Source organism: Pseudopipra pipra, chromosome 3 (assembly GCF_036250125.1).
Source record: "Pseudopipra pipra isolate bDixPip1 chromosome 3, bDixPip1.hap1, whole genome shotgun sequence".
NCBI lineage: Eukaryota > Metazoa > Chordata > Aves > Passeriformes > Pipridae > Pseudopipra > Pseudopipra pipra.
In genome coordinates, this window is record NC_087551.1 from 89326823 (window position 1) to 89348790 (window position 21968).

Consider the following 21968-nt stretch of genomic DNA (forward strand, 5'->3'; position numbering starts at 1 on the left):
CATTATTTCTCTGATATTCATGAAATGTTAAATATATTTTTAGTAACTCTAGTAATTCTTCTGTGTTTTTGAGATTATTGGTATATTTAGATATTTTTCTGATAGCAATCTTCCTGAGCGTGTCCAATCATTTGCTACCATTGAGGATCTGATTGTTTACTTCACTTTTTCATTGAATCTTTTACAAAATTAGTTAAACTTTAACTGTTTGTTGCATTATGTGTAACAGTTTAGTTACAGAAGACCTAGCAAAAAAAGGTAACAATTCTAAAATTGGCACAAGTTGAATGCTCCCTTTTATAAAAAAAAAAATATCAAAAATATTCTTAAATATTTTTAACATAAGGAAGTAGAAAAAATAATCTTCCAAGGCCATTCTTTTTCTTTTCACACTGAAACATAATGGTAAACCTGTCCTTCCTCTCTCCTGTCCAGTAACATTTACAGCACATTATTTAAGACTAGTACAGGAAAAGGTGACATTTACTTTATTTTCCTGAAATGTATGAAATAACATATTAAAAACAATACTATGTCTTCATGAAATTTATACCTGACTATAGGAGGGTGGTTACTAGAATTTTGTGAAAGTGTCAGCAAAGACATCAAAAAGAAATTACATGTGATAATGCAACAGAGTACTACTGATCAGTCCTCCTAGCCTCATTCTAAGAGAATGACAGAGGAAAAACGATATCAAGACTAAGCAAAAGATGCTCTATTTGAGCACCTAGAGCAGAATCTAGAAAGCAAATATGAAACGTGCCCTTTCTGCAAAGAACATTGCCCATTGGTAGGCTTGGATCCTAAAAATGTGAAAAAAGTTGTCTACCTTTACCTTCAGTATCTAATTTCTTTGTCACTGTTTCATTAAGGGAAAAAATGACCCACTATTATTCATTATCTGGAATTAAAAGAAATGTAATTAAAGAGTCCCTTCTCATTAACAGAAGACAAAGTCTGGAAAATACTAAAAAACCTGAGTCTTTAATCGGTATTCCTCCCAAACAAAGAATTGATTGGGTCTGTGTAGTGAGTCTGGTTCAGATGGAACTAATTTTCTTCACAAAAGCTCTTACAGTGCTGTGTTTTAGATTTGTGACTGGAGTAGTGTTACTAACACAGGAATGTTACTGTGTGGCATTTGTATATTACTGAGGCCATCTCTGTTACTCATTTTGCCCTTCCAGTGAGTAGGCTGGAGTGGACAAGAAGCTGGGAGTGGACACCGCTGACCCCAATAGACCAAAAAGATATCCCGTTATCCCATATACATTATAGTCAGCAATAAAAGCCTAGAGATATTTTTTCTAACGCAGCTGTTGCTCAGAGACCATGTAGGCACTGGCGGGAGGTGGAGAGTGACTGCTTTTGCATCACTTGGTGTATGTTAAATTTTTTTTGTAACTCACAAAATTGCCCTTATCGTGTCTGACCAGTTTTCTCACTTTTGCCGTTCCAATTCTCTATATAAATCAAATCTCAAGATATACATTCCTTTCTTTACTTTTGTTATTAGAATTTTGTTACTAATTTCATTGTTAGAAGAGAAAGATGACAGTTCAATGGAGTTTTAAGTTTCCTTGCTCGTAATTGTCATACTTTCAGACTAAGTTGCCATACATGCTTTAAGTTGTAATGTAAATCTTAATATACATGTTTCACGCAAATGAAAGTCTTTGAGATTTATGTGAATAAAAATGCTGCTAAAAAAGTACACATTAGGTCATTCCTCCAGTGATCATGTAATTGTGCAGACATTGCATATTCAAAGTGTGCACTATGATGTAATACATAACTGTGTATTCTGTAATACACTGGCAACTGTCCCTTTTTGATCATAATGTTCCCAGAACACAGCAAGAGTTATACTTCTAAACCTAATTTTCATTATCTGTTGAAAAGTGGACATAAAATATGAAGAGAAAATAAAACTCCCCAATTTCTACTTCTGTGAGATTTCATTATATTACTCTTACACAAATAAACATTTAGTGAGTTTCTGCACTGAAAGACTGGAATATATATAATTTTGCTAAATTAGGAAATAAAACAAAATTCTATGATTAAAAACAATTATTGAAATATATATACCATTTAATTACATTTTTTACAAATGAAAAGAAGTAAATGGAGAAGGAAGAAGAAAATTCACGTGATGAGATTGGAAGCCATTCATTATACATCAACATATACTAGGCAGTGGAAATAAGCACGTAACAAAGTGTAGGAGAAGAAAAAAAGATGAAATCCAAAAGCATCATATGAAAATAGGAAGCAAGAAAGGGCAAATGAAAAGAGCAATATAGTTTGCAAAGTTCATGAAAAAGTCTGCTACAGGGCAGGCTGTGATGAAGAAAGAGAAAGTAAACGTGGTTAAGAAAGCACATGGCAAATTTCTCACTGTTGTGAAAGGATACAAACTTATTAGATGTAATATCTTTACTAAGTTACTTTCTTTTTTATAATTCTAATTTTCTTCCTGTATTTCTATCTTTATCAGTGTAATGCTTCATGCCAGTAGTAACTGAAATTTTCCTGGCTTCCATTCTTTTTTTTCCAAAAATATGTTGTCATTTATAAGGCTAAAAATACAGGGGAAAAATCATTTGATTAATAGCTCATTTGTAATGTCAATTCAATCCTTCAACCCTAGCAGATGACTTAAAAAAATTGACATTTTTCTGATAGAAAACCACTATTTTTTTCAAAGTGGATAATAAGACACTGAGTTACTGTTAGCAAAAGCAGAAGCAAAACAGTGATGTCTTGAGAAATGCTGTAATAACCCATTACAAATCCCCCAGATGAGGAAATATCTCTATGACAGCCTTTAGCTTGAGTCTATTACTTCTAAAACTACTTTAATGGCAATAACAGGATGGAAAGGAATAATCTCTTCTCTCAATATTAAACACTTTTTAAAGACCTGTTATAAAACCATCGTAGCTGTATTGCACAATTCACCAAGGTTATACTCTTTCAGTAAAGGATTTAGTTCCCAAATTGTGACTAATTTTTAATTTGTTGCCTCTTATATTTGGCATCTCTACATTTTTCTTAATGGAATATGTTGCCATTTTTAAGTGCCTCTTGTTGACAGAATGAGCCTATTCAAATTTAATAAGAAATTAATAAGATTTACATTAATGTAATCTCTGGCTCTCTGTCTTTTTATGATATTAGAAATGCAAATGACATTTGTTTTCAGAAACCATGTTCCAGAAAATGGCTATAGACACATAAAATTTTGGTCAATATACTTAAAATCATACTTTTTGTAAAGCAGTTAAAATGATAGTCAAACTATGGCCTTTTTCCAGTGTTAGACTGATGTGTCTACTAAACATAATTTTTATATGATCGGTTTATATGTTTAACAATTGTTTAGTCCAAAACTTCTATTTCTGGAAAGCAGGTAACTAATACGTGATTTTTCCATTATGTGTCTAAATATATTCAAATTCCTAATAGAGGATCTAAAGGTTTTTGGCAATCTCTGATTTAAAAAAAAAAAAAATTCTGAAGTCTATTTAAATGAACAAAACTGAAGCACTCTTTATTCTACTGCCAATTTTTTAGGAATATTAACATTCTTTATTTTGGATAACATTTGCTCTTTTCCTTTGACATTTCCATACACTGATTTAATTCTTCATCTATGTGTTTGTTCCATCTTGATGCTATCCCACTCTTCTCTAAAATAACTTCCTTGTTTGACAACTCACTTTCAAACTAATCTTCTGGTCCTGCAATGTACTGAAAAATAATTAACATTTGTTCAGTTTTGAATTTCTGTGGCTCTATTTGCATTAGTAAAGAGTAAAAACATTGTATCAAATTCCTGACATTGTCAGCTAAGATAAATGCCTTACCAGACCTTTGGCAAAGTCTATAGCTGTTGCTTTATGGGTTTTAATCACCCTTTTTTTGCTTTACTTATCTGTTACTAGAAAAAATCTTTTTTTTTTCCCAGCTTTTCTGGTAGCATAGGGTGTTCTAATGGAATAAGAAACAAAAGATCTCATCTTTCAAATTTACAAAAGACAGACTAAAAAATATACAATGAACAACAAGGAATGGCTTTGTACTTTGTGTCCAATAAGTTGCTTATCAGCAAATTCTAAGAAATAGTTTAAACCCAAAATTTTGTCAATTTAGTACCATGAATGGCATGAACAGCAAGTTAATGTATGTTTATTTTTATTTTAATATTTTTCTTCCTAAATTCTACTTAAAAAAGCTTTTACACTCCTTAGGAAATGCATGCCCAACTTCATGATGCACTTCAGAAACAATGGTTTCTCTTTTAAATAAAGTCATTGAACTTGCTTTCTGTAACAAATTAATTCATCTCTAAAATAAGAATATTAAACTAAACAGCTCTTTATTTGATCCAGTATCACATCACACTACAGGGGGCAGCTCATCCTCTTATCTCCTTATTCTTGTCACATGAGTTCTGAAAGGCAGGCAATATCTCCAAGATATGACTGAGGAAGAATAGCAACACTGCTCACTGCTTGTGCTGAGTTTACTGGGATCTTCATTGATTTTTTTTTTTTCAGAGATGTTAAACTGAAATTTTGTGTAATTCAGAAGTTAGGAAATTCATATTAATTATTGATGTTGCTGTTTATATTTTTGTCATTGCTTTTGTTGCGGGTTTTTGTCTGTGTTTTTTCCTACAGACCTGCTAGCAGCATTGCTTTTACCCCAATTCTAACTTGCTTTGTCTTCTTTGGAAACAAATATCTCAAATATTTATTTTTTAAAAGTTATCAAAGTAGCATCTGCAGTCACTCCTTTATAAAGGGAAAAGAGTAGTATGTCTCTGGAACTTAGCTTTAATTATATGCTGAAATTTTGCTTTTTTTAGGTCCTGAAGTTATGTTTCATTACATGATGTCATACTAGACTGATCTATGTACAAGATGATGCAATCAAAAAATTATATGGAAAAATCAAAACTATATTAAGCAATTTCTTACTCTCACTTTTTCATTATTTATAAGGGAACTTATAAATGTCATAGGCTTTGCATATCAATTACAGGAAGTAATGTTCTATGATACCTATCACCTTCTCAGTAGATCTTGACATCATCCCAAAAGAAGCAACAAACATTGACCACTTTGCATCTTCATGGTAAAATGAAAACCACTATTATTTCATGAGGGTTTTGTTGGTTTTTTGTTTTTGTTTTTTTTTTTTTTTACTTTTGCATCTACATTATTATGCGGTTGTAAAACAGCATTAGGTCCTGTTCTAATGCATCATACCACAAAATGGTAAAATAGTCTGACACATTCTAAGCCAGCAAGCACAGTCAGAATAAAAAGTTATTCTGTGTCTTCTTAGTGTAAATAATAGAGATTCTGAAGCTGCCTCCTGTGGTACAGTAATCAGACTTCTACTGTAATAGCTGTAAGTCTTCTGGTGTGTTTCTGTAAGATGTATAGAGTATGCCTCTGTTTTTCCTTAATCCTTTTTTTCTAGTTCTAATCCATCTTTTAGTGGAACTGACAAAACTGTTCTTGCAGTATTGGAAGATATATTTGGCTGTTGTGGCCTTTTGCCTACATTTAAGGGGTTTTTTTGAAAGAAAAACACTGTAGAGCCAATAGTCCTCCTACATCTTCTCATTAAATTGTATGGCTTAAGGTCCAGCTTGTCCAAACCAGTAGAAATGGTCATTGAAGTCAAGTAGCTAAAAGAGAAATGCTGCATGTATTGGCTGTCACTGTCAGAAATTCTAGACAGGGGAAGAATGAAGAGAAAGAAAATTACAGAAAGGTCAGTCACTTCTTTTAAAAGAAGTTTCTAGAAGAAAAAACTGAAAGTATCAATCAGCTTCCTAACAAATATAGAAAATGGTTGACATACAATGCCAAGAAGTTTTCAACATTCTTTCTGTATGACCTGAAGCAAAAAAAGTTGATATTTCCCTGTCTATAAGAAAGATCTGACCAAGTAATAAAAGAATAATCATAGAATCATAGTATTGCCAAATTTTGGGACCTCTCTAAACAGGGACAAAAAATCAGGTTTAGAAAAAATACGTTATTTATTCTGTGCAGGGTGCAAGTTGGATGTTTTCCGCAAATCAAGCACACCGAGGGGTAAAAAGCAAAAGAATTTATACACTAAAGTATGCATAAGCCCACCTCTCTAATGCATAGTTACTGCCTACCTAATGCATAGTCATTTAACTTGCTCAGCCTTATGTAATACTTGTTACTGCACCCACATGGGCTTCTTCAGGAGTCTCTGCTCGAAACTGAGAAGGGGGCATCTTCCCAAATGATTACCAGAGACCACCAATGTTCATCTCAAAATGCACAGAATACAAGATTGTGTGCCAATACGATGTGATCTGCAGCTCCAGCACCACTACGATATCCCTGGTTGGAAGGGACCCACAATGATTATAGAAGTCCAACTCCTGGCCCTTCACAGGACAAATCCAAGAATCCCGCTGTGTGTCTTCAAGCACTGTCCAAATGCTTCTTGAACCCTGTCAGGCTTGGTGCTGTGAACACTTCCCTGAGGAGCCTGTTCCATTGCCTAACCACCCTCTGGGTGAAGAACCTTTTCCTAGTATCTAACCTAAACCTGCCCTAATAGAGTTTTATGTCATTCCCTTGGGTCCTGTCACTGGTCACCGGAGAGGAGATCAGTGCCTGACCTTCTACTTCCCTTCATGAGGAAGCTGTAGACTGTAATGAGGTCTCCCCTCAGTCTCCTCTTCTCCAGGCTGAACAGACCAAGTGACCTCAGCTGCTCCTCATATGGCTTCCCCTCAAGGCCCTTCACCATCTTTGTAGATATCCCTTGGACACTCTCTAATAGTTTTATATCCTTGTTATATTGTGACACCCAAAACGGAATACAGTTCTCAAGGTGAGACTGCACCAGTGCAGAGCAGAGTGGGACAATCCCCACCCTCAACCAGCTGGCGATGCTTTGCCTGATGCCCTCTAGGACATGGTTGGCCCTCCTGGCTGCCAGGAGGTGACTCATATTCAACTTGCCATTGATCAGGACCTGTACGTCCCTTTCCGTGGCACTGCTTTCCAGCATCTCATTCCCTGATCTGTAAAAACATCCAGAGTTGTTCCATCCCAGGTGTAGAATCTGTCACTTTTCCTTGTTGAATTTCATATGGTTGATGATTGCCCAGTCCTTGAATTTGTCGACGTCCCTCTGCAGGGCTTCCCTTCCCATGAGGGAGTGAACAGCTCCTCCCAATTTTGTATCATCTGCAATTTAGTATTCTTTTGATCCTGCATCCAAGTAATTTATGAAGATGTTGAAGAGCAGAGGGCCTAAGATGGAGCCCTGTGGAATCCCACTAGTGACAGGTCACCAGTCTGATGTTACCCCATTCACTATAACTCTTTGTGCCAAGCCAGTTACTCACCCACCACATGATTTGTTTATCCAGCTGTTTGCTGGACATTTTGTCCAGAAGGATCCTGTGAGAGGCAGTATCAAAAGCTTTACTGAAATCCAAAAAGACTAAATCAGTTCGCTTCCCTTGATCAACTAGATGTGTTACCTTGTCATCATAGGAAATCAGGTTTGACAAGCAGGACTTTCTCCTCATAAGCCATGCTGGCTGTGTTGTCTTTCAGGTGTTTTTCAATAGGTCCCAGAATAATCTTCAAAATTTTACCAATCACAGAAGAATCTGGAATGCTTAGATGAAAATGCATACTTTTCATATGTTTATTTCATATTTTCACATACACAGCTTCAGATGTGGTATTTAGAAATGGCTCAGAGCAATTCAGAGCTGTTGACTTATGGATAGGTCAAATAAAAGAAAGGTAGAAGAGAGCAGAGATGAAGTATAGAACTGTCAGGACTTACTTGAATTCTTGAAAGAATACTAGAGAAAATGTGAAGATGAACTATTTGCAAGCCTCTGAAGTTAACAAAAATATAATGGTCACTAGATAACACAAATTTCTCAAGAGTAAAATGTGTGAAACCATTGTAATTTCTGTTGTTAGGTGGTAATAAACGTTTGGGATAAGGAAGAAGTAGGTTATGTATATCTTGAGTTCATTAACATTTTTATAAGGAAACATAGGGAACACTGTCTCAATGAAACTACCACAGAACAACATGTAAGTCACTGCAGGGGAACCTCAGCTGAGGTGCCTGGAGCACCTCCTCCCCCTCCTTCACTGACCTTGTGGTCAGCAAAACTGTTCTCCTCACATATTTTCACTCCTCTGAGCACCATTACACCTGGTAACTTTTCTTCCTCTTAAATATTATCACAGAGGCCACCTCTGATTGGCTTGGCATTGCCCAGCAGGGGGTCTGTCCTGGAGCTGGATGGCGTTGGCTCTGTTGGACGTGGGGGAAGCTTTGAGCAGCTTCTGATAGAAGCCACCTCTGTAGCTCCCCTGCTACCAAAACCTGGCCATGCAAACCCAATACACATGCAAAGGTGATGATTTTTTTTTTATGCTGTTAATGGTGGCACATTTTTTAAAATTTTTATATTCTGTAAAATTTTTGCAATAAGAACAATTTTTATGCTTGAAATTCTAGAGGACCCAAGGAAAAGTAGGATTTCATTCTTATAGGTGCTGAATAACACAAAACAGTAGTAATCAGTCTATTCCAAAAGCTAAATTAATAAAATGGCTTGTATGTAATTATTGTCATACCCAGTATAAAAAAGGAGAGATTAGTAACCCGTTAGTATGCATGAATCTTAATGATAATGAATTAAATTCTGTCATTTCTTTCTTTCAGTCTGTTTAAGCTTTTCCTAGATGTAATTCTAACAGGAACTATATAACTTTTTTCCCAGAAGTAGTATTTGTTCAATGACAGTGAATGAATGCATATCAAATCCTGCTGCCTCTGACAATAACCCTTAATGTGAAGTTTCAGTTAATAGCTTCAGATGCACCTGCCATCTAGAATATAAGGAGCCATGTAGTGAAATTGCCATGAATCACTGTGTGGCTGGACTATGTCAGAATGGATCACAGTGTAATGATCTCCCTAGAGAGCTTGTGTCATAGTCTGACTAGTAAAAACCACCTTTGTCAGGAGTCATTTGGATTTGTCAGAAAGAAATGTCTCAAGACTGTAAACAGGGCATTTCTGGAAAAAAAATAAAAAATTAAACTGTTGCTAAATTTCCATTATCTAAATTTATGGAGTAAATGGGTATCTGTAGCAGAAAAATAATTTCTTTTTATAAGAAATAGTGTATTCTTAAGTTCTGCATCTGAATCTGTTTTGATGAGAAACTTTACTCAAACCCAGATGTTAAATATCAAAACTGAGCCATGAACCCACCACCCTTTGTTCTTCAACTTAATATAATAACTTCAGATATATTTGTACGAGTTGCAATACTTTGATAATTAATTCAAGGCACAGAAATAAAAACATGCATAGATTAAGAACTTTATTTCAAGTCTGTAAAATTATTATGAATATTCATTTTTATTTTGTCAAGGGCAAAAACGTGTTAGCTTTCCTATATTCATTATCTCTACTTAGATGATAGTCACATAATCACACGTAACAGCTATACACATATCTATCTGTGTATAGCTATAACCATCATTGATCAATGTTTCCATTTTACTACTTTATCATAATTTTTTATATTAGTTTTATATAGTACTTCAGTAAGCAGATGTTAGCAGCTATTTGCAAAGGCAAAAATGAGAGAAATTTAAATTTTTAATAGCAGTCAACAGGAAGGAAAACTTCAGCTGCGTGAGAATGTTGCACAGCTGGTGTTCAGGGAGGAATTGAAACAGCTTGAAGACACCTTTCTGCATCTTCTGATTTAGAAACCAAAGTGACTACATGTGTATGGCAGTTTTAATATGCATTGTCTTGTATTTATGCCTCAAAGGGTTGTTCTACAAGCCAGAATTTCTAAAGTGCAGCATGTTCTGGCAATCTACCCTGATGGTCAGAAGTTTCTCTCTTACCTCTTGTAACAAGATGTTCAAAAACTAAAAAAACTTCCAGATAAGGAGCTCTTCAGTCATGCCCTAACGGCACAGTTTACATTTCCTTAATTTGAAGACTATGCTATGCTAGGTCCAAGCAGGACTGAACTTTGAAAATTTTGTAATATTTTTTTACTCTGAATCTGCACTTAATAAATGCTATTAAAACAAGGTTGTGTTTGGTTTTTAAAGCTATCACATTATACTGTAGGAACACAGATTTTTTGGAACATCTTTGACCAAAGACTCTTCCTTTTTCTCCTTTTTGTCGAAAATATTGACGAATACAAAGTCAGGTATGGGGCAACTCAATGGCATGCTAAAATCTGTTCTGGCAATACCTGTGCTACTGAAGCATGGTATTACTTTATAAATATTTTTTAAAATTAAATGTGAAGTTCAGATCTTCAGCCAGACTTGGCTTGTAAGACATTGCAATTAACAATGCTTAGCTCACTGAACCAAATCTCTGGTTTAAATCTTTAGAGGCTTTCCATGCTGCACTTGTTAAATTATAATAAATTGGTCCAGTCTATTTTGATATTTGTTGTACAAAAGATACTTAGAAAATTTTTAAGTACTCAGTTAATAGGAGACCAGAAAATTATACTTCTTATACTTTAAGTCACTGAGGGTTTATGACTAAAGTAACAAAAAAAGTGTCTAAAATTTGAAACTTCACAGTTATATTCAGAACTTGGATACTAGCGCCACACACATGGATAGATTTTTCAATTGTTTTATATCAATTAATTACTTTTATTTTGTTTGAATTTTTTTTTCAGTGAAACAAATACATACTTGCAATTTTTTATTGTGTATGTTCAAAAATGAAGGAGCTGTTATCAATGAAAATTATGATTTTTCTTACTGGATGATGGCTTCAGAAACTATATCATGGCCAATATACCTAAAGTGTAAAATGTAGTTTAATGTTTTATCTTTGAAATTTATTTTTTAAATGTTGTGCATACATACCCCTCAATAGGAAACACAGATGCTTAGTTTTCACAAGATTAAGTTTCTTATTAACTACAAGTTAACTGGTTCAAAAAATCAATACCAATATGCTGCCAAACATGTCTGTTCTTGTAATACCTGCTTTATAAGAGAATGTATTGGGACAATTTATTTTTTTTACTCGTTTAGAAACATAGGATGTTTTCTTAGTGTGGTGACAGAACACCATACTAAAACTGGGAAGACTTTTATCAACAATGTGCTCACTGATGTATCAATAAAAATAGGAATTTTGTGTAAAACCACTTGAAGAATTTGACATTCTATCTAATTCTCATGAAGAGTCATTGTGTCTTGAATGCATTTCATTATTATTGCAAGTACTGCTTTACCATTGACTTTATCATTATCATTACGACTTTGTTCCATTTAGAATTGCTTTGTATATGAAACTGAAACTGTCAAAGAGACAAGAATATTTTACCCTATACTAAATACGATTTTGAAACATAAGAACAGAAAATTACATAGTAAATTGGTTTATCACTTGTCTGTTTTTCAGGAATAAATGTGATAGTAAATTTCTTATGTTGTCTGTTACTCTATTTTTCATCAGGTTTTACTGGTCAATTCTGTGAAGCAGATGCTGCTGCCTGCCTATCACAGCCATGTGGAGCCTCCAGCATCTGTAAAGAGACATTGGATGGCTATCTTTGTTTCTGTGCACCTGGCTTTATAGGTGGGTTCAAAGTGGTGTTGTTTAACATGTTTAAGTTAGTCCTAAACTGGAGAAAAGAAGGTTATTCAAAAGTAGCAGTAGATATGATTTTTCTGCCTGTGCCTCTGATTCAGGCAGAAAAAAATTTTATTTCCTGACACACAAAAGTACTTGACTGTGTAAGAGTATTCAGCTGTAAAAAATACTGACTACAAGGGACTATTTCCACTCCAGTAATTATTTATACTATTTTAGATATGGTGTCTGTCTTGCATTGATGTGATTTGAACTCACAGCCATATGCAAGTTGGCCTTAATTCATCTTCTTCGTGCTCTCTGTAACAAAAAGTCTGCAGTAACAAGGGCGTCAGCTGCCCAATGTACATCCAAGATCCTGAGCAGGTTTAACTACTCATTTTTGAATATACACTGGATGTCATTGTCATTAATTTCACTAGATTAAACTTAGTTTGGCTATGTCAGCATACTGTCATGGTAATTCCAGATTACAGTGTAAAAAAAAAAAATCTTTCTAGATACAGAGACATATATTTTTGATCAGCTATATGACGAAATAATCAAGGGCAGTAGGAATTCCCTGAGTGTCAGATCAGCCCTGCAACCCAGATGCATCCTGTCTAACTCCAGGGACCTGGACAGGGCTCTTAAAACAATAGTAAGATGACACTACACTCTCTCTCAATAGTTAAGGAGGACACAGACAACCAGAGGAATTCAGATCCTGAGTAGACTTCATACCTCTTAACTTTTTGCTCCACATCCTGTTGTAGGTATCCATTTAAGTGAAATAATCTGTAATTTAATAGCTGTAATATTTATGTAATATTACATAATGTAATGTAAATGTCTTTAATGTAATGAAATGCTATAGCCTGTTTCTATGGTTGGTTTATTATTATCATGATACATAAAATAAAATTGTATTGTGATAATTCTTTGTGAGGTCTTATTTTATTGAAATGTTCATTTAAATTCTTATACTGCATCTAAATAACAGTGGATTGGTATTTTTATTGTGTACTTTTTCTAAGGCCAAACAAAAACTTGAAAGCCCCTCTGAAGCAGTCAGGAGGTTTCTACCTATCTTTTAGGCATAAGTAATAATAAATTTGATGCCATTATTAGCTGTTTGGATAATTCATATACAAAAAGCAAATACTTTCTCAGCTTTTTTCTACCTCAAAGACCAAAAAAAAATATTAGATACAACATTCACAACTAGAAATCAACATCTATATTTTTTCCTTCATATATTTAGAAATACGTGTCAATAACTTGCTAATTATTAATTTAAAAAAAATGAAAATGTGTCCATAATGAAAATCTTTCCCAATATTTCCTATAGAGATCTTCATAAAAAATTAATAAATCAATTAAAAAATAATATTAGAGAAAACATTGATATTTTAATATTTTGACTTCGATACCATACTTACACTTTTGTGATATTTTAGGAAAACTCAAGGCTTTATTGCCCTTAAAATATAAAAATATGAGAATTTTTGACTACATCTATAAATTAATCTATAGAATTCTCATCCAATCTTTGTTGAACATTATGTTCAACACTCTATTTTTGCCTTTAATCACCAAGAAATGAATTCCCCAAAGACATTTTATGGCTCATTGGTAAAAATTCTCTAACCTCAGTTATTTCATTTTGTTGTTGCTGCTTGCCCTGGTGACTCACAAGTGGTGTGTCCCTACTGAAGTGAAACCTTAACTTGTTTCCAGGTCATAACTGCGAGATTGAAGTGGATGAGTGTCTTAGTGGCCCTTGTCACAATGGAGCTACTTGTGTTGATCATCTGAATGCCTTCAGTTGCATCTGTCAGGATGGATTTGAAGGTATTAAAAAATCCACAGAACTATAACTTAGTAAATCTACTTTGAGTTTTACACTAATTTTTTAACATACTGGACAAGATGCATATATACTTATATGGTTATCATCTGAAGTTATAAACATGTCAGTTAGGGAAACTGCATCTTGACCAAATTATCTATTTTGTTTTCATTATAGCCTGGATCTGAGTGTTTGCTGCTGACTGGTGGCCTGGCTGTTGAAAACAGATTTGTGGGGTTCTGTGAAATTTTGCAAATAGGGGATACTCTTTTCTGCAAGATTTTAAACATTTGGCAGCTTTAATACAATAGAATTGAGGAAAAAAACAATGTATGGTAAAAGTTTTGGTTTTGGCATATTTGTACAGTTCATATGAAAAATTTAATCACTTTGAGAAGTAGATCCAATAATATCTGCAGCTATTATTTGCTTTAAGCTCAGATCAAGAATTTAAAGTGTATCCATTTTCATTTTAGAGCACCATTTTTTAAACATGGATTTTTAATCATCCATAATTGAAATGTCATAGTGCAAAACATTACATTTCTACTGCTACTTATATTCAGATAAATTATCACATTTTTGTTTCTTAAAATTCCTTTAACTCCCAAACCTTGCACTTGATGTAATTTTTCACTTATTCTTCAAATGATAAAAAATTAAGTTCACTGAGAAATATTAGCAATAAAGTATTTTTACACTTGAGTAGTTATGTGGGGGTTTTAGCTATAGTCTAAATTGGAATAAATTGTCTTCTTATCTATAACAGATTTCTTTTCCAATTTTCTGGGAGTACCTCTGTTGCCTTATCATAAACACAAGAAATATTTCCTCTCATGTCACTGTAGTGCAGTATATTATATTCAGTGTAATTTGTTTTCTGTTCTTCTATATTCATATAACAGGAAAATTGTCTTTAAGCCTTAGGAATCTATTTGATGACCGTACTTTTAATATTTTTGAAAAATTAGTGAACAACTTAAACATTTAGAAGATGAACGTTTGTTATAGATTCCTGAATATGAATATAAAAAGGATGTAAAATACATTCTAGTATGTGACTATATTCAGTTAATGTTTGTTTTTTAACTAAATGTGCTATGGAGTAACTTCTCTCCCCTTTCCCTAATTGTATATGTACAGGTACAACTTGTGAAGCAAATATAAATGAATGCCACTCTTCTCCATGTTTTCATAATGCATCATGTGCAGACCTTATCGGTGGCTATGAATGCATCTGTCTACCTGGCTTTACTGGTGAGTTGTTTTCATGGTGAACCTTGTTTTCCACAGTGAGGTAGTCCACAAAGCATCCATTAAGACATTATTGACTAATTTGCTTGTGTATTATTCTCATTTCTCTTTATCTACCCTGGTGTAATGTTTCATTTCCATTCCAACAAACTGGAACTCTGACTGCATCTATAAACTACATAGCACAAGACAAATTAGTCCACATTTAAAAAGCCCTTCAAAGCTTACACAAACAGGGAAGATTAGTTACCATTTAGCAACTCAGAAATAAGTTGTCATGTATTTGTGGTGATAAAAGCTAAATGGATGCTGATATTAGTAGTGTGGCTCTTTATTTGGCTGATGTATGTTAGCTTCTCTTCACAAGTTGCTTGAGATTTTTGTGGTACAAATAAATTGGAATTGGCACCTGATTGTCTTAGTAAGTGTTCAAATCTTTCATCTTTTCAAAGGTGCAAGATGTGAAACAGATATAGATGAGTGTGCTTCATTTCCCTGCAAGAATGGAGCCACCTGCATTGACCAGCCTGGTAATTATTTCTGCCAATGTGTGGCTCCGTTTAAAGGTAATGAACACCAAGGGAGAGGGGAAAGCAAACATAATTAACTTTAGAAAATATTTCTATCAATTGTCTGAACTCATTTCACTCTTCCTACAGCATTATTAGTCCTTTATTTTCTCAAGCGAAGCTTTTAAGGTAACCAGCCAAATATGCCTTATGTTGCAAGTAAGGTGAAGAAACATTGTTTATATATCTACTAGGTGTGTTTATTTATTAATAAAAATTGATAATTTAAAATCACTTTATTAACAGAACAAGATTGCTTACAAAATGAGAGCTACATGTCCATTAAACTGTCATCACAAAGATTGGTTTCTTCTCTACAGTTTTCTCTCTAATTTTATTGGTCATGGCATTTTCTGAATTACTTTTTCATTATTAGAAAGTAATTTATAGCTCCCTTGGAATCCAGAAACTCTGTGTGATTATTTCTTTTGATGATTTTAAAGGCAATACATTTAAATTACAAGGTTTATTGTCATCTTTTTCATAGAAATTTTGGTATTAAATTTTAAATACTCACTGCTAAAATAATTTAAAATAAAGTGTGTTATGTTCTTGAGCAAATCTAGTTCAAGTGATAATGTCAATTAAAAGCACCTATTGATTTATAAATTAAATAGAAACACATTTTTCCTTAGCAGTTCAATATAATGAAACATACTTAGGATTCCAGAACAATCATTAAAAGGAAATTTTCTTGATACATTGAAACAAGAGAACTTCTCCCTTTTAGGTAAGATGTTTGAATAAAATTTTTTATTCGTGAGCTTGTGAACAAACACTCGTGTTTGTTCTTATTATTTTAATTAATGGCCAAAATTTAGTTTGTCATTTTTATTAGTTTTAAATTATGTTCTACTGAATAAAACCTAGTACAATAACAAGTAAATGACTACTGCAGGACCAGAATTGCCTCTGTGCAGGAAGATGTGAAATTGTTTTCAGTACATGGTTAGAAATACTGGTCTCTGAAGTACTTGTTACAAAAGAAGCCATATTTCCAGAAGGCTTGTTATTCGTTTAGATATTTAAGTAAATAATTAAAAATGTAAGAAGTCAAGATTTCTGTAGCCAACCTTCAAGAAGCTAGCAGTGTCTCATACTCTCAATGGAAATGTTAAGCCCTGCTGGCAAGATTCATAAAATGTAACTGAGATCCTCTGAGAACATAACAGGAGAAAGTAGTTAATAACCTGCTGTGCCACTTAGACACTCACAAATCTATGGGGCCAGATGGGATCCACTCGAGGATACTCAGGAGCTGGCAGAAGAGCTCACCAAGCAACTTGCCATCATTTATCATCAGTTCTGGCTAAATGCGAAGGTTGCAGAAAACTGGAGGTTTGCCAGTGGGACAACCATCTACAAGAAGGGTTGGAAGGAGGATTCAGGGAACTACAGGCCTGTCAGCCTGACTTTGATACCTGATGAGGTTTTGGAAGAGATCATCTTGAGTGCCGTCATGTGGCACATACAGAGCAACCAGGGGATCAGGCCCAGTCATCATGGGTTTAGGAAAGGGAAGTCCTGCTTGACCAACCTGATCTCCTTTTATGACCAGGTGACCCACCCAGTGGATGAGGGAAAGGCTGTGGATCGGAACTGTCTACCTGGACTTCAGTAAAGCCTTTTATATTATCTCCCATGGTATTCTCCTGGAAAAGCTCTCAGCCCATGGCTTGGGAGGATTAAGAACTGGCTGGATGGTCAGGTCCAGAGAGTGGTGGTGAATGGAGCCACATCCAGCTGGTGGCTGGTCACTAGTGCAGTTCCCCAGGGCTCAGTGTTGGGGTCAATCCTGTTTAATATCTTTATTGATGATCTGGATGAGGGGATCGAGGGCACCCTCAGTCAGTTTGCAGATGACACCAAGGTGGGTGAAAGGTAGGAAGGCTCTTCAGAGGGATCTGGATGCAGTGGATCAATGGGCCAAGGCTAATGGTATGTGGTTCAATAAGGCCAAGTGCTGGGTCCTGCACTTGGGTCAAAACAACCCCAGGCAGTGCTACAGTCTGGGGGCAGAGGGGCTGGGAAGCTGCCTGGCAGAGATGGACCTGGGGGCTCTGATCAACAGCCAGCTGAACATGAGCCACCAGTGTGTCCAAGTGGCCAAGAAGGCCAATGGCATCCTGGCCTGTATGAAATAGTGTGGTCAGCAGGACTGTCCCGCTGTACTCAGCACTAATGAGGTGACATCTTGAGTACTGTGTCCAGTTCTAGGCCCCTCACTACAAGAAAAACATCGAGGTGCTAAAGCGTGTCAAGAGAAAGGCAATGAGCTGGGGAAGGTTATGGAGAGTAAGTGATATGAAGAGCAACTGAGGGAATTGGGATTTTTTAGCCTGGACAAGAGGAGGCTCAGAGAAGACCTTATCACTCTCTACAACTACTTGAAAGGTGGTTGTAGCAAGGTGGGGGTCAGCCTCTTCTCCCAGGTAACTAGTGACAGGACAAGAGGAAATGGCCTCAAGCTGTGCCAGGGGAGGTTCATGTTGGACATCAGGAAGAATTTCTTCACTGAAAGGGTGTTTAAGCATTGGAATGGGCTGTCCAGGGAAGCGGTGGAGTTGCCCTCCCTGGACGTGTTGAAGAAATGACTGGACATGGTACTTAGTACTATGGTTTAGTTGACAAGCTGGTGATTGTTCAAAGGTTGGACTCGATGATCTTGGGCGTCTTTTCCAACCTAAATTATTCTATATTATATTCTATTCTATGATAATATTCTTGGTATAGCATGTCTGAGACTGTTCACTGGTTTATAGCTCTACTCAACACCTTCCAAGATCAAATTCTTATACTGATGTTACCTAGATTTACGTTGGTATAAATAAAAGAAGATTTAGTGTCATATGAAAACTCTACCTCAGTCTCACACCATCTGTTTATTTAGTATTAAACTGCTGTAAATGTAGTCTATAAGAGATTCACAGTAAGCCAATATAATGGTTAGTTAAACTATGCTTTTTAACTGTGTGAATACATTCAGGTTACTGTAATGAATAGCTTTGTGTGCACTAATTACAGATCACAGAATTGCTTTGTTAAGAAAGTACATATATGATGTTAATGGTAGAAGTTATGTAGGAACACCTGTTGTACTTTTAAGTATTTTCACAGATTTTCTTGCTTGCGATATTCTCAGTGGAAAACCATAAATGCTCTATTATGAATGCTGTCATTTACTTGGAAAACAATCTGAAGTTGTATTTCCATAATATATTGCAAAGATTTGATTCTCTAATCACAAAATCTGACTTGAAGGGCATGCTTTACTACTAGGAACGTGTAATATATTAGGAACATTTACCAGTTGATCAGGAAGTGTAGAACAGACCTCTAATATACTGAATGGAGAAATATGGAATACAGAGCATGATGTGGACATTCAGGTGCATTCTTACGAAAGGTAGCCTGTCAGACTGAGCTAGAAATTGATTCTATGTGTAGAAACTGGTTTCTATATGTTTATCTCGTTTTCTTCTTTATTTTCTTGACTATTCTCATTTGTTCATTTTGACAAGGAGACTGTGGATGATTATGACCAGGAAGTTTTGATTTTTCCATTTTATTTTTGCTTCCCCTTGATTTCCTCTTGTTTTTAAAAGGAAAAAATTTTTACTTTCTTCACATTTCAAGTCTATTGAGAGCAAGTATAGGTACTACTTGTTTTTATGTGCCGCAAACTTTTTGATGTCCTGAATGTTTACTTTTTTATTTTAATAAATTTTCACAAACTGTTACATTAATCTTATATGAATAAGAAAAGTCATAGAAATTTAATTAAAATATTTCTGTGCACTCATGTTTTCTTGTATTTTTCTTGGGAGGTGCAGTGGGTTTGTTTTATTGGTTTTTTTAAAGCATAGATTTGTCTACTTTGACAAAATGTTTTAACTCATTCCATTGGCTTCCACAGAATACTGGAAGACATCCAAGGCTTTTAAGGAAAATGATGCTTGGGCAGTGTTATATATCTTTCTTCAAATGCCCACAGTCCAGGCTGTGCAAATTAACTCTTCAAGCATCATATCTGAATGAGGATTTACTTTTCTTGTGGGCACAAAACTTTTTTTAGAAAATCCAATTTCCATGGTAAAGTTATTGCATGGAGAGCACTGGAGAAGTATATCTTCTGATGCTGCTGGTGTAACATGGTGACAAAATTAATATATTCTTCTCCATTAGTGTTCCTCTGAGAGAAGGTTTCCCCACAGCTAGTGTAAATCACTGGCCTTTCTATATATTTTAGTATTTCATTGGAATTTTTGCCACTGAAATTGTTACCTTTGACTTTTCTCAAATGTTTAGATGAACACCTTGAGTGTACTAACAGTCCATCTAGGCATAATTCAGATATGAAATAACATCCTTGTCAACTTCTAATAATTTTCTAATTACTAAATATGATAACTGAAGTATTTTCATCCTATTTCCTCCAAAGTCCTTGTCCTGTGGAGGAGCAAATTGATTTTCTGTTTTCTAAAATCATTGAGTTTTACCTGTAGTCCTGATAAGATATGAAAAATGAACTTCAAAGTCCAAATACTTTTACACCATAACTCTTTTGACCTTGTTTTGGAAAAGCTCAAAATTTGATTAACGAAGGAAAATCTATACCAGGTTACAGAATGAGATTCCTATGTAAACCCACACAGAAATCCTAGAAGTTACTGAGCCTCACTGAGCCTGTGACTAAGGTTAAATGGAGAAAAAAAATAGCATCCAGATTTGTATAATATGCTTTTGCCATTTATAATAGTTGCCTATGCTGGAAGTACTGTATGTGTTTGTGAACGTGTTCTAATTAATCAAAAATGACAGTCCAGTTATAAAAGTCCAATTCTCTGTTTCTGTCTGCTTTCACTAGTGTTCTGCCAGTAACTTGTATAGTACAAAACATTATTACACTTCACACAAAAGCTGAAATGCAATTTGCCATGCTTGCTGCTGCTTATGTATACTGCAGTGTAATGTTCTTTACATACAGGATTTAACCTCAGTATATTTCTGGTATAGTTGCATCTGCTTGGTTGTAATATATTAGTACCTGCAAATATTCTACTCTTTTTAGAAATATCTCCCTCCTCCACCTGTTTTCTATCATAACTGAGGTACAACAAGTATAGTCATGTACATAGAACATTTTTTAGCAGTGGACGTTCTGAAGTTAAGTTCAGAAACCGAGAAGGAATCAGCTGTTGCATTCCCTACTGACAAAGTGACAATTGGAACTGGGAGAAGGAAGGTAAACTTGATTTGGCTGCAGGACAAATCAAGATTTTAATATTATTACTGTTATGAGTTTGATTGCATTACACTATCTTAGGTGTGGAGTTATTATAATAACTTTTCTATTAATATATTGATTCTACAATTGGAGCCTTTCTATAATGAAATTGCAGTTATTATAGAATTGATATTAAGTGCTTCAGCAGAAAGCAGAACTTGTGAGAAACATACGGTGAGGCTGTATCTCTAAATTTAGAGGTCCTAAAGCTTCATGGAAGGTAGAATGAAAACTCCAATGGCTCTATCAGGAAATAGTGTCTTGTTCCATTAAAAATTCAAATGTTTTCAAGAGCACTGCAATTAGTAAATATCTATATTTATATCCATGCTGTTCATATTGGTGGTTTTGTTGTTTTGAGGCATATTCAAATATTCTTCTAACAGTCAGGTCCATAGTAATAAATGCAACCTTACTGTTCACAGCTTTGAAGTGCCAACATTTTTATGTATCACCCAGCCACATCAATGGAGTTAGTCACAACTATTAGACATCAGTCCTTGCTGAGAGTGTAGCAAAATGAGTTTGTCTCTGTGTCATGCATGCTGCTTTTCAGCATTCTTAGCATGTAAAAAGTTGAATGATCCCACTGCAATTCCTAGACCAGCTCATTTTTACGGAAGATAAAGTAAAACGTATAAGGCTTCTTTATTCTCCTTTTTTATTATTGATAGCTAACAACAGATCTTGCACTATCACACCAGAACCGCAAATTTTCCACATTTTCTACACCAGTATTTAAGGCAAAGATGAAACTAACTAAGAAAATTTCTGTGACCCATTGACTGAGCCGGTATTCTGCTATTCCCGAAGAAAGCTCAGGGAGAAAGAAAGCATTAAAATGCTCATTTCAGTTAGAGACTGTGTATTTAATATGTAATAGTTCTGTAAGAATTGACATGATTTTTTTTCTTAAAAAAAAAAAAAAGAAAAAAAACCTCAGCTGTTTAGTAACTTGTTTTTACTAAATGTAGCAAAGACTTTTATCATTTGATCCAAATTATTACATGACTTGTTTAAAAAAAGGTACTGTATGTATTTGGTCTAGGTGTTGCTAATAGGTATGACCTTTTTAATGAAATATATGCAATTGTAGAGGAAAATTGAAATTCAGTTCTGAGGAAATGTCTACTTATTTGTGGCAGCCTTAATGAAACATGTCTCCAAATGTGTTCCAATTAAGATTAAAGCAAAAATGGTAATTGACCATTAAACATGTTGCAAAAGAAAGCAAACTAGTAAGAAAGGCAACTCAGCAGAAAAAAAAATGCTTAAGTCTGTTGAAAAACAAGAGTGATAATGGAGTTTTCAG

The 21968-nt window shown here is 34.7% G+C and overlaps 1 protein-coding gene across 1 annotated transcript in view; it reads left to right on the plus strand.

Moving 5' to 3' along the window:
• EYS (eyes shut homolog) overlaps positions 1–21968 on the plus strand; it is an 863631-nt gene that overhangs the window by 302285 nt on the left and 539378 nt on the right. The window contains exons 16-19 of the mRNA XM_064650232.1: positions 11578–11700; positions 13435–13548; positions 14690–14803; positions 15253–15366. Coding sequence (XP_064506302.1) covers positions 11578–11700; positions 13435–13548; positions 14690–14803; positions 15253–15366 — 465 coding nt within the window. The remainder of the gene's footprint in view (positions 1–11577; positions 11701–13434; positions 13549–14689; positions 14804–15252; positions 15367–21968) is intronic.